General features: G+C 42.9%; 1 protein-coding gene across 2 annotated transcripts in view; it reads left to right on the top strand.

The window, feature by feature from the left end:
* Positions 1–4,308: 4,308 nt before the first annotated feature.
* Positions 4,309–17,586, top strand: part of USP10 (ubiquitin specific peptidase 10) — a 55,050-nt gene continuing 41,772 nt past the window's right edge. For both annotated transcript variants that reach the window (XM_074157851.1, XM_074157850.1), the window contains exon 1: positions 4,309–4,427. In XM_074157851.1, coding sequence (XP_074013952.1) covers positions 4,407–4,427 — 21 coding nt within the window. In that variant the 5' untranslated portion in view covers positions 4,309–4,406. The remainder of the gene's footprint in view (positions 4,428–17,586) is intronic.

Below are 17,586 nucleotides of genomic sequence, written 5' to 3'. Positions count from 1 at the left end.
TGGGCAGAAACTAAATGTAACAATATGAAGCAGAAATATAACTTATTTGGCCGATCCACCTTTTCTGCATCATGCTCCAAACCAGATGGTCAGAAATTACTTTTCATATTTTTTGCAGCTGTGGCAAAAGACCGAATTCAGTTTATATGGTGGTTTCAAAGACAGTATTTAATGAGGAGTAGATAAACACAGTTATGTCTTGTAACATTAAACTTAATTGCACAGGCCAAGTATTTTTCCCAGTCCACTTACCGTCCCTTCGAAACCAGAGGCTATAGGTGAGTATGGGACATCTCTCATGTTACTAGAGGTCACTGGGATATCGTACCTGTTGTTGCCATAAGCAATTTTCCCTTATGAAAGGAAGAAATGATTACCATTTGTGCCTACGAGACCCATGGTAGTAAATGTCACTAAAAGCACAGTCTGGCAGAGTGTCCTTGATCTGGATGCTGTGTACCTGGAGGTGGCTTATCAAGGCTCAGGAAGTGTTGGTAGATAGCACACCATGCTTCCAATCACTGAAACTCCCCAGTGCTGAACCGCTTTGGGAAACTGGTGTGCTGGAGTCCTGCAAAAACGAAAGGGAGAATAGAGAGAAGATGAGTGGACTTCTACTTTGATTTTTGTGGTCTGAACAGCCCTGTCGGGCAGTTATTAATATCAGTAGAGAAAAGAGATTCCCCCCACCACCACCACCCCCCGGGCTCTGGGTCTGTGCTCCCAGGGACTCAGCCTGGCCCCTGCACCTGCACATGCTGCTGCCTTCACCTGTAAGCTTTGTAAAACATCTTACTGCTTGTCAGGAAGCACAGCTCTTTGTTCCTGCCCCGGGGAAAAATAACTACTGCTCTACCTCATTTTTAAAAAGGCTCTTGTTGCCAAATTCTGAGGAAAGCTCGTTTTACCTGACACAAAACAGCTACCAAAATACCTCAGGTTTTCTCTTCCCACACTTCCATGCCTGTATCTTGGCATCAGCATGTCAGGGAGCTGCTGCCTGTAACACTGACAGTAGGTAACTAAATCCCCTGAGATACCCTGAGGAAAAATTACACCGTGGTGTGAGATGCAGTTGTTTTGAAGGCTTGAGAAAGAAGCTGGAAATATTTTTGTTCTCAAGTTGAAATCTTAAATTGAGAAAAATGTGCCTGCATGTCTGTCTCTGTAGGAGATCAGAGCGCTTTCTTCCAAACATGGCTCTTCAGGATTCAGTATTAAGTGATAGTGTCTCGTGTCTAGAGAATTTAAAGAAATAATTCAACTTTTAGTATGCTTTTTGAGAAACAATTAAGCTTGCAGGCAAAAAAGGTCTTGGTTCTAATTGTGATTCTTACCTTGCTGATGCCTCTTAATGAAGCTCTGGCCAGTAAGAAGATTCTATGGAAAAAAAAAAAAAAAAACAAGACACAACAAATGTTATATATTGTTTTGTTTCAGTTTCTTATCATAGCTCAGTTCTCTTCCTATGAACGTAATAACAAGTGAGAAGCTAATTATGTCTTCACAAACTTATGGCTTTGAGTTGTCTTACGGACCAGGTCAGGGGCAGATGTGTCCCCATCCAGAAGGAGATGTTCTGTCCCAGCGCTGTGTGAGTCCGAGCAGGGACCAGCTCTGGTTTCCTTCTCCCCTCTGGCAGCCTCCCAGCGAGGCGAGAGACACAGCCCAGCAGCGCTGGGTGACACCACACACACTTTCAGCATCACATAGGATCTTTCTGGACCTCAGAGGAGCTTTGGGAAAAAGTGGACCTTTGTTTTTATCATGAGGGGTTTGGTGACAGAAAGTGAAAGGAAGGTGAGATGGAGACTTGAGCACAGTATAGAGCTGACTTTTTTTCTTCCTGGCTGAATCTTGTTGCCAGAATGACTGGAGAAGCTATTGGGAGAAAAATTCTGTGTCTCTGAAAGAAAAAATCTTCAGAGCTCCTGAAGCTCTTGGCACCCGGAGGAAGCTTCACATGGACAGCATTAAACCTGCCGCAGAGATCAAGCAGTTGTTGCAGCACTACAGTAAGATGTTCCCTTCTGCCCCTGGACCAAGGCGTATGTGGGTCCCACCGATTGCTTCAGAAGAGTCACATGTAGGAATCATTCACCTCCCGGGCACTGTCAGGAGCACAGGTCTTACAGTCTGGTGAAACCACGAGGAGCACAGCACGGAGGGGTGAGCCGTTCCCAGGCACTTTGCATTTAGAGTAGGATAAGAACAATTACAGTAGGCACCGGGAGGCAGCTGACTTGGAGCAGTTCATTCAGCTCAACAGCTCGTGTCAGACAAACCTCAGCTGTTGTTGATCAGTTCACAAAATAATGAAATCGGTACCAGTGTGCTCCACGAATCTTAAGAACACAGATACACAGAAAGCAAAATACAGCACCACTTTTTTGAAGTCGGAAAAGCGTCACGTAATTTGGGAGCTGTAATTCACGGTGACTGGCATAAAGGCTAGAAGAAAACAAAAATGATTTGCATGATGCAGTGAGCAGTGATGCAGTAAAAGACCACTAAAAATGGCAAAAAATGAATGATAACACATAACCGAGGTGGGAACTTCCCTGCAGGTAAAATTCTTCAAAGCATGCTATTACAATAAAACTTACAAAGCTTACTAAAGCTATTACTATTACAAAATATTGTGGTAAAACGTTAACAGACTCTACAATGAAACCGTGTTAAGATGGGATAAAATGGAAGGTGTTTTAAATGTCGCTGAACTACAAGACAGCGACATCCTTTCTGCCCACGTCACTTTTCACCATCAGCTATGGCTTCTAACGGTATTAGTAGTAGAATTAACTGGTTTTCAGGCGGGAGGCACTGCACTTATTTGTATTTTCAGCCATTTGAAGGGGCAGCCTTTCCAGCAAAAAACAGTCAGTTTACCGAGGCAGTATTGTGGGCAGAAGAGAATTTTGCCTTCAACCAGTTGAGCCACGTAAGGGTTTTCACTCCATTATTTACCTTGTAAATGAGACTCCCGAGGGGAGAGGAGTTTTCAGATGTTTGAAATGCTGTATGCAAAAAGCCTATACTTTTGTCTGCCTTTTTTGTTTCTCTATTTCAATATTAAACAGCCATTTTCACTGCTAGGTCTCTGCCTTAGGACAGAGGAGCAACACTTGCCAGAAACAAAAGAAAGGGAGCGGCAGCAGGGTGTGTGTCTGCCGATACAGAAAATCATTTACTGTCTTTCCCTCCCATTACTGTCATGAGCACAGCTTAAGCGTTGCGCTTCACGAAACCAGAGGGAAATGTCCTTATCACAGAGAGATGGATGAAGTTTTCTTTCCGCTTTCAGTGAAAGGCCTCCTCTCTGAACCGCCAAAGAATCTTTAGTTCCTTTTCTTCGGCTTTCACAGTAACGTTAAGCCTTCTCTAATGCTTACTCCTCAAGTGCAGTAGACTTTCGCAGGATTCAATAGTTTGCTTAAGGAAAAAAAAAATAAACAAACCAGGGAGCACATTAGTGATTATTCTAATGGATTCTTGCCGGGGGGGGGGTTCAGTTATGACTCAGTCTGCTCAAAATCATGAGATTGGCTTAGTCAGGTTTTTTTTTTTTTTTCCAGATACAAACGCTGAACCCATTCCCACCCGGGTTATTTGGGACAGATGCAGGACAGCTTGGCCCCGCCAGCACACGGGCGGGCAGCCTCCCGCTCACCTGCCGGAGCGACCCTCGACGCCCGGCCTTCTACAGACTTTCGAGGCGAACCCATCGTTAATTCCTTGGGGGCAGCCCGCCTGCTTGCGCCCTTGCATTTCTAACAGCCGCCTTTCTCCTGCACGGCACTGCCGCACTCGGGGGGCACACCTCGCCCAGGTCACTCCGCTGGGCAAAGCCTGCGGGGCCGCGGCTCCAGCGCTGTGGGACCGGGCTCCCGCCACTCGCTCTGCAGACGGCGGGCCCGCCTCAGGCTGGGCCCGCCTCACGGCCGCTTGCCTCAGCCTGGGGCCGCCTCACGGCCGCTTGCCTCAGCCTGGGGCCGCCTCACGGCCGGCCGCATCACAGCCGCTCTCCCACCCCAGACGATGCCCGGCAGCTGAAAGCGAAGCCTTTCGGGTGCCTCGCCGCCCTTCCCGCCGCTACTCCCCCCCCTCAGGGAAGCTGCGCCCGTCCCGCCGCTCCCCGCCGCCAGGCCCCTTCCTCCGGGCCGCCCCGCCCCCTGCCCGGCCGCCACTGCGCCTGCGCCGCCGCCGCCCGCCGCCGCCGCCCGCCCCGCACGCAGGCGCAGAGGCGGCCCCGCCCCGCCCCGCCCCTCCCCGGCGGCGCCGTGCGCAGGCGCGGTGCGTCCCGCCTGCCCGCCCGGCTGGTGCGTGCGAGAGAGAAGATGGCGGCGGCGGGGGCAGCAGCGTGAGGCGCCCGGGAGACGCCGAGCTCCCCACGGACGCGGGGCGCCATGGCGGTGAACAGCGCCCAGGTACTGGCCGCCCCTGCCCTGCCGGCCTGGGGTACTGAGGGGGCCGCTGAGGGGCTCCGAGGGGCGGCCGGGCCCCGTGGCGTGGCTGGCCAAGGGGGGGAGCGTGGTGGCCGGGACTAGGCCTAGGGTGATTCTGCAGCTTCATTGAATCTCCTCAGGGCGGTGGAGGGGCCTCGCCGCCGGCCGGGATGGCGGCCCTGCCCCGCCGAGGGGCCCAGGGCGCCGGGGCTGGTCCCTTCGCCGCCCCGGTGTCACCGCGCCTTGGCGAGGGGAGGGAGCGGAGGGGAGGAGGAGGCCTGCGGGGTGAAGCCGGTGCCGTGCCCCCCTCTGAGCCGCTGCAGGGAGGATGGGTGGAAGAGACTCGATAGCTTGGGCTTTTTTTTTTTTCTCCCCCTTTTTTTTTTTTTTGGCGGGGGGGAGAGACCGAAGCGATTCTATAATGAGAAGGGAATAAGGAGATTTGTAAACTAATCCCCCCCCACCTCCCTCCCCCGCCCAAACACTCGGTGCGTTGGGGTGCAAAGGGCTGAGTGTTGCAAGATTACTGTGTACGGCGATGCGTGTGCAGTTTCCCTGTCTCCCACTGATTAAACCAGCCAGAAGATTTGTGCACGGAAAAGACCAAAAACCAGCAATCATGGTAGTTTTTCACTGGAAGTTAAAAGCTCGGATCCTGGTCTTACCTTGTGTGTGCCTGGAGCAAATGATTGAATGGGGTAACTTCGCTATTTCTTTCCTGTAAGGTTTTTCTCCCAAAAAGCTTTGAAGCAAAAACGTTAGGCAATGCATGCGGTGCACCGAGGTGTTTATTTGTGAGACTTCATACAACTTTCATTTTAGCTAATAATAAAGTTTAGAAAACTTGATCGTGTTACAGATAATTTTGTTAAACCGGATCTTTCGTGATAGAAAAGTATCTTTCATAAAATTTAAGTGTTTCAAACAAGGTGATGCTTTATTCTGAATTCTGTGGGTTTTTTTCTGAAGGATAGTTAAGGTACACACGTAATAAAGTTGTGCACTAGTGGCACTGACAATATTTTTTCCATAAACAAAAGTTTGTGATCGCTGAAAACCATCATGGCATTTCTTGTCCAGCTTGATTTATTTATGTTTGAGAAAAAGAGGGATGTGATTTTGTCAATGTTGGTGTTCTGAGGGCAGTCACAGTTTTTGGAGTTTGTTTAAAATTTTGTGTCCCTCAACTTTCTTTCAAAGTGGAAGAAACTCACTTAGTTTTGGACATTTTTTTACCGTCCTAATGAATGATAGTTAGAGTGCACGTATATCAAAAGGATTCAGTGTCCAACTCAGAAGCTGTTTTACTTGCTGTTTTTCCCTCCCCTCAGTACTAGCCGGCAGTGAATGTGGTCAGTTTCATAAGACTGGGCTTTACATGGCAACTTTTTTCTTGACTTAGAAGAATTAAGAACACTTTTATGTCTGTGCTTAATTAAATTGGTGTACCTTGAAACAAAAAAAAAGTTCAGCTGATGATTTAGTTTCTGGTGAAGCACTGCAAATCTGTAATTAAAACTAGACTGTAAATTCATCTTTAGTAGTAACTTGTAGGTATACTATTTTAAATCAAGCCCCTCCATAAGTAAAAGTCTTTAATTCTAAAAAGCATTTAGGTTCTGTGACGATTGCTGCTTAAATTTGTATATAATTTGGAAGCAAATCTGTAAGATGTCTTTCAGTTAATGCTTTCTTTGCATCATTATACATACCCTATTTCTGTGTTTTGGGGTGGTGTCGTCCCCCCCCAATGTAAACAGTTTATTTAAATGCTGTCTGGGGTTTATGTGAATACATATTCTAGAGCGATATAATGTTATGATGCAGAAGTAAGGTAACAATGTTTTGGACTCTTGTGGATGGAGAGCCTGAAGATAAGTTCAGGGATGTAGTTTTATATGTAGTTTTTGTTTTAGGATGATAGCATTGCAGATCAGTAGCAAATTAGGGAGCTTTGATAGAAGTTGTCTGTTCTGAGCACAAGACTAAATAACATTATTTAGTTGTTATGTTTGTGTCATAATGCGGAGTCCTAAACAAAAGTGCTTAGTTTTCCATGTGACTGTAATTTGAGTGTACTGTAATTGAGACATTTTTTTTGTCACACAGGGGAAAAAAAGTCTTCAAGAAAATCATGCTCTTCTAATAGCTAAAATGTGTAGTTGGATTCCTGCAATTAATGGGTTCATATAATAGTGGGCAGAAATCTTTCATCAGTTAAGTTTGCATGTTCTAACAAATGAATCATGAAACGTGACCATATTGTGTATTTTCAAAGGGGCATTAATTTTGGATGGCCAGCTTGTCAGCAAACACATGAGTATATGGTAACGCTGTTTAGATATTGCTGGTTGTTTGTGCCTCTGTATTCCGTGTCATTATTTCATAATCATTTAATGAAATATTTAAGTGTTGCTGTCAGTTTTTTGGGCGTGTTCTGACTATGTTCAAAATATGTAAGGTTTTTTTATTTATTTGTTAAGGTCAGCTAGAAATAAACATGCTGTATCACTGCAGGTTTTGTATGATGCTACAGATGCTGAGCTGATTTAGCACTGGATATACATTCATATAAATGGTTGAAACCATTTGTCATCAAGGTCATCTAAAAATCTGCTTTTTTAAAATAAAATAAAAAAAAAAGATGTTTTAAAAACTACGTTCCAGTTTGGATTCCAGAGTAATACTCTGTAGGAACTGTATAAACAGTTGTTTTAGCTACTTTCCTATTGTTTTTCATAGAAAGAATGAATATTAACGCATCATTTATAAATCTTGTGAAAACAAGTTAAGCAGAGGAAAGGATACCATAGCAGAATGAATCATTTATGCTTGTTTTGTTCTTTCACCATTACTGTGGTGTCAAATTAACTCAGGGCCGTTTTAAATGCACCGTATTGCCCCCCCCAAAGCCAGCTGAAGTAAAAACCAGTAGAGTTTGTGTTCAGAAAAAGCTGAACAAGCTGGTGAGCTGCTCATCCTCACCCCAGCCTGCGTCTGGCCTGGCAACCAGAATAACTGGAACTGGGAACAGGGCATGCAATCCGAGTCCCTGAAATACTGCACTGCAAACTGCCTCTTTTATGGCCGGCTTGGAGTGTTGCTCCCTGGCGGGGTGTAGTTTGATGTTCCCTTAAGCCAGTGCTGTTTCTGAAAGGAAAAAAAAAAAAAAACAAAACCAAAAAACCCAAAAGCAGTCTGCAGGCAGTTGTTCTGTGCTGTCTTTGCAGTGTATCGCCTGGCGTTTGTGGGTGACCTTGATTAGGAAATCAATCTGTCTCAAAAATAATCTTAAAAAAAAAAAAAAAAGAGGTTGTTATGCAGCTGAAAGAGTTTCTTGTGCTAGCTTGCTTGCATCTGTGCAGATGTGTCTAATGTTACAGTAACCTTACAGGCAGAAAGAAGCGCTTGGAAGAGAGGGCAATGTGGATTCTGTGTGTCAGGTTCCTGAAATACACTAAAACTATGGGGGACATCCTGAACACAACGTGAAAGGTGGCTCCGGGCGAGGGCTGCCAGTGGGTGGGAGAGAGGTGTTTGAGGGCATCATCTTGCTGTAGCTGCTGCTTCTCCCCTGTCCTGCTCAGTTGTCAAGAAGCTGGAATTTTTACCTTTTTTGCGTCCCGTTTTCATAGCTGAGAAGGGCCTGAGCTCGTCCCTGTGCTAGAGCTTTTGCCTGTGGTGTGAGTAGTTGTTCGAGGCTTCTGTGGTCTCGGGAATTCAGGCTGCAGCTGAAGCTGCGAGTTTAGGTAGCCAGAAGGTATCACTTGTCTTTCTAAAGTGTGAATGGTGAATCCACGCAGAGTATGGTGGGAGAATGTGGGCTGGTTAACTTAAAAAAAGGAAGTCTGAGAAAACTGACATAGAACTTAAATTTGGAACTATATGGCAGCATGCAAATAATAGAATAAAATGCACACTTTTTGTGAATCACTGCTATTTATTCTGTGCATTCTAGACTATAGCACTGATTTGGAGGCTTTTTAGAATGGATCCAGCCATTTACCTAATAATAAATTCAGTTTTTGTAGGCAGTTGCTTAGACACACTGCTTTTTCCATTCATGTAGCTGTTAAAATACTTGTAGAGTTAAGTGGGGTTTTGTTTAGAGGTAAACTAAGCAGTCTCATTCCTGTTTAGTGATACACACGCAACATGCTGTGTCGTACAAAACAGCCAAATCTGTTGTAATAGAAGTTGCTGGCTTTGGGCCATTGGATTACAGTCATTTGTCACTCTAATGCCATTTCAACAATGTAGATGTTCATTTCCAAAGAATTAAACATGCTAGAACTGCGGTTTTTCTTTTTGATGGAAGTGTTTTATGTGTGATCGTTAAACATAAACTGGGGATTATGGAACAAAGGATTATGCTTCATAGTGAAAAAAAGTGTTCGTGTGTATTTATATACATAAATGAATGGTCCCTAATGGAATAGTCTAATATTCTAAAATTGGGATTCTAAACCGTATTTTTATTTTGTGAAATGGTAACGTGTGCTTTTCAGACTGTGTTTTAAGTATTCCCAATAATGGTGCCGTGTTGATTTTTTTTTAAAACACTTTAAAGGATTTTGCTAGATTAGCACTCATGTTAATATATTCATTAACACTCTAATAGAGTAAAACTTTGAAGTGCATTAGTCTTTTGCATTTTGTATTTGACTCTCTAATACCTAATTTAGTTGCAGATGTCCTTGGTATTTTAAATACATGTAAGAACTTTTCGTTCTTGTTTGGTGGTGTGAGATTTATTGATCTTTGGTGCGAGCTACAAGATCTGTTTTTCTTCACCTGTAGTAAGGCAGGAGGTAGCTTAAATCACAGTAGCCCTAACAAAGTGTTTGTGTAAGGCTTGTTTAAATCACACACCTTATGGAAAAGCACGTGTTTAACGTAAAATTAAGAATCCTATGATGGTCACAAATGTTAGTGCCGTACAAACTGGAAGACGTGCAAGGGTGCTTTTGGGAATTTTGCTGCTTATAGTATTGTGTGTGAATTCATATCATGTATGGAAGTTTTAAAAGAAGCATCGTATGTTATTTGCATTGGAATTACAGTAGGAAAGAAAGGGATATGGATCAGCTTCCATTGAATGTTATGTTAACCTGGAAAATCACTTAAGGGTTCTGTAACCAACTGGGGTTTGTCTTTGAGGTGGAAGAGAAAAATGCCCTAGCTGTATGAAACTATAAAGAACAACATGTCTCTATAGGTTGTGTGAAAAGATGCATTAAAAAAAAATAATACAAGAAAGTAGGTTTTCTTCAAAGAATTCAGTGTATGAAAGACTTCTCTCTGTTTGTTTTGTTTGAACTAAACTGAACATACTAGCAGAAATAGCAATGCTGTATTCCCTCAGTGCAGCGGGTGTGTTTTTTCATGCAACATTTAGAGCCTGCTGTAGTGATTCACAGGTTTCCTGCCTCATTTTTCCCCATGAATATCACAGGCTGGCAATGGATTTCCCAGTGTAGCTTAAAATACAAATTGTATATCATTCATGCAATGAAGTGAAGGCTTTTGTTGTGAAAATGTTTTGTCTTGTTGGAGTGGGATTCCTTTGTAGGTAGTGTAGCAACTTGTTACCAATAGTGATTCTTACAGTGTCAAGACAATGTTCTTATTTTCATCAGTACTTACCAGCTTTGCTGTATGCACATACCTATCTCAGCAGGAATATGTATATAATTTGCTCTTCACCCTGTATTGCAAACATATACGTTCGTGGTTTAAGTTGGTTGTTATTAGCACTGAAAATTCCTAGAATGCAGGTGGGACTACCAGGTATGGGATGACAAAGGTGACTTCAGATGTGCTGACTTTGGTTGTGTGGCTGTACCACACTTCAGATGCTGCGCGTGGTATCAAACCACAGATACTCTCGCTCCTGGTTGTGTGGTGAAGCGGAGTTCCTGTTGCACGTAGCTCTTGTTTGAACAGGCTGAGTGTAAGTTTTAAAGAGGGAAATGAATTCAAACCTTCTTTACAAGGTGGGAGTTAGAAAGAAATGACTCTGTCAGAAAAAAGGGGGAGATCGAGGCAAGATATTGATAGTCCCTTTGATTCTTGCTGCAAGCATTAGGATGGATGGAGAGGGGAATGGAAAATGTTCAGTTGCTTAGTTTAATGGTAGCAACAAGGAATTAGATTAATTGTATTCAAATAATACCATGCTACTTATGAGGGTATTTGGTTAAAAATGGTGCTATACCGGTACATAGTATGGGATGGTCTTGTCATTTTAAATATGAGCAGGTATGATGAGAGGGAAATAGAGAAAGAGTCATTGTCAGCACAAGTTACAGCTGAATTGCGAGAAGAATCAAATTCTCATGTTCCAGTCTACTTCAGTCTATCCACTAAATCATATGGTCTCTAATAATAGCTAGCTGTTACCACAGAAAGTAAGAAATAGTGCTGTAATGCCCGTAAAACATGGAAAAATTCACTTGCTGTTCCTCTGCTGCCTTTGGGATACAAAACCAAAGCTGCCACTGTTTGAAAATTTCTGTGGAGTACTGTAGTTAATTGATACAAAGTTGGAAAAAAGTCAAAGACAACTTATTTAGGCAATTCCCAGTACTCAATTTTCTTCTCAGCTAAAGGCTGTGACCACAGGCTGTTGCCCCTTAACAAGAAGTTTAAGCTTCCACAAATCACAGATAGTGAAAGTTCCCTAACAAAACTTCAGGCAACAAAAAAGCATTTATGCTGTTAATGTACTTTCGTAGCAAGTAAGAACGAGATGATACATAAAGTTATCATCCTGGCATTGCAAGCAACAGAAAATGTTAAGTGCAGCAGAATCACAGAAGTGTGAAAGACGAGTAGTCACCTTTCAGAGCAGAAGAAATAAAAGCTGTTGAGTTTGCTCGTGTCAACAGGTTTGCGTTCTCAGTCTTTTGAACTTTTCCCTTGTTCAAACACAGCACTGAATTGTGGTGGTCACTCTTGTTGCTGTGAGTCAAAACGACTGTAAATACCAGATGCTGGCAGCCGTCTTTCAGATGTTGCCAAAGACTCAGAGGTTTCTTAATTGGGGAGGATAAAGGCAACGGACATGTATTACGCTTAGTACTAATGATAGTCATGTAGAGGCCATTATGGTTTTCTGCTTTGGTGTAATTACATCCTTAAAATAGAGATTTTTCCCGAGTTCTCATCAGTGTTCACCCCTGGAAAGATGCATTAGGGCAGTTGTGCGCATTTTATTCCTTTGCTTTGTGCTGCTGCTAGTAAGGGTGGGTACCACGATCGGAAGTTGCGGTGGGCTGGAGGGGTCCCTTGTTCCCAGAAGCAGTACTTCGTTGTGTGCTGAGCTGCATATCATGTGCACGTACAATATTTTCTTGGTAGTATGATTTTATAGTTAGTCTGAGTTCTTCACATTTTTTTTCTAGCTGGAAATTTTAGGGTTGAGCTAAGATATTTTATAGCTATTCAGTTTGCATACCAAATTTTATATATGTGTTTGTGTGTCAAATTTATTTATTTTTTGACACCTTTTAAAAAAAGAAGTGCTTGTAAATAGTAAATAACTGCTTATTATATTATCTTTCAAGGTCAGCTCCAAGTATGAGTGTCCAAAACATCCAGTGTGTTTAGTGAGTAGCCAGAGGTGGCAATATTTAACAGTGGCAGACAGCACTAACTTGGAACTTGGTTCAGTTTGTATTTTCTGTCTTATTTGCAAAACAGCCATTTTGAACAATAGTGTGAACGACTGATCACGTTTACCAAATGTTTTTATGATCTACAAGATTTTCTTACTGGATTTGGGACCAAAGGAGGCAACGTACAGCCACATGAGAAGCGTGTTCTTTCAAAAGCTGCCGATAATGGTGGTGTTTGAAAGTGGAGAGTGTTATAAATTCACAGTACAGCCGGCTGAAATATGAGGGTGTGGTTTCATCGTTGTTGCTCAACCTTGTCAGCAGTGTGGATCAGCTGGCAATTGGCTAGTATTTACTCGGGGTCCCCTAAAACGCTGTGGCTCCTTTGTACCGTGTGTGACTGAGGGAGAGGATGGAAGGTGCTGGAGCCGCAGCCGCGCTGGTGGAGGTGAGGGATGTCAGCGGGGACACTGCAGGCAGCATCCGCCTCTGCCCTTGTGAGCGAGCCCAGGAGCCTGCGCTGCGCTGCGATCGTCTCCCCTTGGAGTATTGATACCCCTGTTTGTGGATGGCTGACGTGCAGGCCAAGGAAGGGGTGACTCCAGCTCCTCCCTGGATGGAGGGGGTACACGAGCTGTAGGTTGTGTGCTCTGATCTCAGTGCTGTGGGCTTCATCAGTAGTAGTCTGTCAGGGTCTACCCTGGTCCCTTCTTCCCCCTCAGAAAGCAAGAGAATATCAGTATCTTCAATACTGTAAATGTGTTGGGATATAGTTTGAGTGCTCTGTTTCGCATTCTGTTCATTCATATGTGCAAAAGAAATCAGAATGCTAACAGAAGATCTCGTATAAGAAAAGACATGAAGTAGCACCACTATCAGTATTATTCTTTTGAAATGAGCTACCTAGAAAAAAAAAAAGGCTTTAAAATTGACAGCGTTATTGTTATGCAGTAACCCTTATTGCCATATTCATACCCAGTTTTTAATGCTGCCATTTAAAAATATGGGTGTTTAATATGCCTACTATCTTGTTTTTCAGTTGCAGCAGTGTACTAATCTCTGCATTCATTTTTAACAGCTATCTCTCATCTACATAAAATTGTGTGGCAGATACTTAAGCTCTAAAACTATCTCAGGAGGAGGTGGCATATGTGTGGTGTCCCAATTTTCATTTTAACTTGCATACCACTTCAAAATACAAAGTTGCTGTCATGAGCAGTGCCAGATCCTCTTGGGTTTCCACCTGCCACACATCAGGCTGGTGGAGGAGATGGACGGCTGCGAATATACTGAGGATCAAAACAGTAGAAGGTGTCCTCAGTTTCTGCCTGCCGGGGGACACCCAGAATACACACATGTTGTGTGGTGAAGTGGGGAAGGGGCTTGAGTTCCTGCAGGTAGAAAATAGTATAAGGACCTCTTGAATTCTTCTCAAACGTCAGCAGTTACAGAGCTTAACATTCAGGAGACGCTATTACATGATGGTAGTTGCGTTTCATTTTTGTGATCCCCTTGAGTCATTTACCAATCACTGTGTTTTTCGCAAGTTCTCTGGTTTATTTCTGTCCGTTTCTCTGAGGTTATAACCCATTTTTGGCAGGTCGCAAATTGTAAAGGGGAAAGTCTCATTCTTTCTTAGTCCTGGACCCTTGCATCTTTGCTTTATGCTAGTTCCTCACCTCCTCTTAACCCTCCTTCCCCCAGTGCAAAAAAATTTAAAAATAATCATCTGGAACATTTTCTTTCAGTTTGAGTATAATCATCTTGCTTATTAGTTCAGTGTGTGCCAGAACTGACACAGGAGAAGAGGTGGGATTGTGAATCCAGCAAAAATGAAAAGGCCAGTAAAAACTGTGTGGCCTTGGTGAATGGAGCAGGTGGTGCTTGTTTTTAATGATCGGCCGGTGTTTCTGTCACTGTTAAATGTGTGGTGCCTTGCTGGGGTAGTTACCCCTTTACAAGCCCTCGGTATCGTTAGCTTTTGCATTGTCTTTTTTTTTATTCTTGGTGGCTGATGTGGTTTTGATAGGACTTTGCACCATGTTTACATTGATATTAAACTTTCTGTAGTTCTGAACATTCAGCATGTCTGAATTTTAGGGTTGAGATGCAAAGGTAGGCCTTCAGAAGAGGGGTGTCAGTCCTAGGTAGGTGGGCTCAACTGCCCTCTGAAGGTGCTAATCTGTATTCCTTGTCAGGATGGAGTCCAGACAGCTAATTTTTGCCTCGCCTAATTTTAGCTATCCTAAATCCTGCCCTGAGTAATTGCTTGTGAAAAGCATTGTGTGGGTGACTTGTCTAGCTGTGATGCTGTTAGGGATAGATTTTAGTTTTCCACAATGTTTAGCTATGGTTATTCAGAGGCTATCCATTCTTTTCCCACTTTTCTTTATCTTTCAGTGTATTTTCCAGCTTGCTTGACAAACAAACGACACTGTCCTTACTGAACAGGGTGGTGTCATCCCCCAGGATGGGCCTGTATTGGTCCTGTGAGGTATTAGTCCTCTGCAAAGATGTGAGTAGTGGCAATAGGTAAAGAATATATTGAATGTACACAAACTAGGGGTAATCAAATGAAGGTGCAGGCAGTCTTTTTATTTGTGCAGCTTTGCTTTTGAGTACTTGATTTTAGAAGGATAACTGTTAGTGTAATTTCCTTATCTTAAATAATAGGGTGCCATCCAGAATCTCATGTGCCGTATCTGCAAAGTTAGCACCTTTACTTACGTGGAAAGGGCATCTGCTATTCAAGTGCATGAAGCAATTGCCAAGAGAGGGAGTGTTATTAAAGGGGCTGAGATACATACTTCTATACCTGAATTAAAGAGACTTCTGACAACAGTAGGATTATGCGATTCCAGAATTTTGGGTGATAATTCAGCCTGAGCAGGGTGGTCTGGCAGGCACAGACCAGTTCTTGCTGTTTCTTTTTTGCTGTGCCACCTCTACCAATAACTTCAGATCCTGTGTCATCTCTTCGTCTAATTCCTGTTCCTCATCTTTAGCCTCGTCAGCCCAATTGTAATCTGCTTCTTGAACCACTTAAAAATGTGCTTATATTCAAACTTCTTTAATTTCTTAAAACTCAGGGACTTGTTGCATTTTTTCTTCCCAGAGCTCTACCTCCCTTCTTTCTTTTTAATAACCTCATCCAAGTCTAGATGTTTTACTTTTTAAAATCATGGATTTGAAGGATAAAAGTAGCCTATGAGATAAATTCAGGTATAGTAAGCACAGAAGAAGAAAGGCTTTCCTCTGACAGGGCACTGCCAGGCACCTCTGCAGTTTACTAGCTGGGGGCCGTTACAGGGAAAGCCTGTCTTTGTTCTGGTAGCCCAGAGCATCCTGCCTTGCCAGGGTAGGAATGTACTGGCTCCTCCACACTATGAACTATGCAGATGGTAGAAAAGATAGTGCATGTGCTGTTCTTCCACCTGGAAGAATTGAGAGAAGCTCGCTGAAAACAAACTTTCAAAATCTTAGTTGCTAAAATACCTGCTAAATAAAGATTTTTGTAAACCTCAGAACAATGCAGATTTAGCCAGCATGTCTGGAATTTGGGTGGACTGCTGTGAGGTGTTCAAAGACAATTTGCTATTTAATGTGGCCAAAGCAGCGTTCTCCAGATGCAAAACTGATTTTACTGCTGTGTTCTCAGAAGTTTGTTCTGCTGTAGGTATCTGGCACAAAAGGTTGCAGCCCTAATGACTTTAGTCTGGCGGAGAAAAGAATGGCTAACACCAAGGTTTTCTGCTGGGAAGTATTAGATAAAATTAGTGAGAGATTGTTTTGCCTGCCCCACCTATAATAAAATAGTAGTTAAACTGGCTGTGTTCTTGAGTAACTTCATGTTCCAACTTCTTTCTCCTCAGTACTTATCATGCTACAGTAAATCAGAATAATTCAGGTCTTTATTTTTTGTTCTTCATTATAGGAAGAGTTTACAATTTGCACATTAGCCTCAGTAACTAGTTCAGTGCAAGCAGAGCTTGCAGAGCTTGAAGTAAATGTCTTGGCTCAATTATGAGCAACCAGCTTGAAGCTGGTGTTTTCAAACTCTTTGGGGGTGTGAAGATAGAGGCTTAGCAATAGGTGTTTTACTGACCAGTGTTCTTGAATTCAAAACTGAGGAAGGACCTATCTACCTGTTTTGGTAGAAGTATTTAATTTTCTTCTGATACTTGCAAGGACTGCCTGCTTGGAGAGTTTAATAGGAAAGTATTTTTGTTTGGCTTTTATTTTGATTTAACATCACAAGAAAATACCGTGGAAAATGTTACTTTTCTAGATCACTGGCAGATGTTCTGTGGGCTTGTAGTAGTCGAGTTGTTGGTGTAAAGGTGTCAGAAATTCCGTGTTTTGCTCCCCAAAGAACTAAGATTTGATGTAATCAGCTCTGACAATTCAGTTGTTCTCTCCCTCTTGCTTGCTGTCTGGAATGCACTTTCCAGGTATTCCTGCTGTGGCCCCAAAATGACAGCTCTTCACTGTGGCTCTTGCTGGTATCACACGTGAATGCATATTCTTGGCTTGGGTTCCTGTGGAAGATCCAAGGAAGATATTTTCTTGTATTTGAAAAAGAATAAAGCAAGAATACCTGATGTTCTCTCATAGGATGCAAATTAAAAGGTATATAAAATGTAGATATACTCCTCCTGTCACTGGGCCATTGCTTTATGATCACATATAAGTGATACAGCTGCATTGCCCTCTGTATACTATTATTATTTACAAAATAAAATTGTGGCTGGTTTTAGCCATGCTTTTTGTTTTGTTTGTTCTGTGGAACAGAACAAAAAGATCAATTGGGGAAAGCTTTAAATGTGAAACAGCAGAAGCTTTTTGTTGGGGCAGTCCTGCTTCGGAGACCGGAAGGTAACAGAATCTTTCCACAGTTGGGGAAGATAACGCTACACTCATAAATGCAATGGTGTCTGTAAGATGATGGGTTGGTTTTTATTCTTCCACTCCCTTTACCCCCCCCACTACTAACTATGATCAGCACTTTATAGACAGCTTCCTTGGGCTAGTTGCAGTTTGTGGTAGCTGCTGTTTGTTTGAAATGGAAGAATGCCAACAAGCACCTCGTTTTTGGTAACAGAATGAAGATATTACATAAACCAAATTTGTTTGTGTGTAAGAAATTGACTGGTGTTCTGGCAGTTCTTTGTAGGGTTATTGTTCAGTTTGTTGCTCTTATTTGAAATATGTTGTGTACTTGATGGAAACTAATAGTAATGAAAGAGCACAACCTGCTCTGCTTTTGTGAATATTTGAATTACAGTCTTCAGGATAAACTGGTCTGATCTGCATTGTGCCCCCATGATAGTGTCAGGCTGTAGGGACCATTTGTTCATTAAACCCTCCCAGTAACGCTGTGGCTGCAACTGAAATCTCACCAGCTTGTGCTTTGATACTAGCCAGTGATGTGGCTTTTGCTCTGATCAGAAAATAAGCTTTTGAGAATGATGCTTTTTTTTTTTTTTTTTTCATAATGGAATAAATTCCCCTTAGATTAATTC

Source organism: Numenius arquata, chromosome 13 (genome assembly GCF_964106895.1).
Source record: "Numenius arquata chromosome 13, bNumArq3.hap1.1, whole genome shotgun sequence".
Classification (NCBI taxonomy): Eukaryota; Metazoa; Chordata; class Aves; order Charadriiformes; family Scolopacidae; genus Numenius; species Numenius arquata.
The sequence above is the reverse complement of the archived record's forward strand: the minus strand, read 5'-3'. Positions and strand labels throughout refer to the sequence as shown.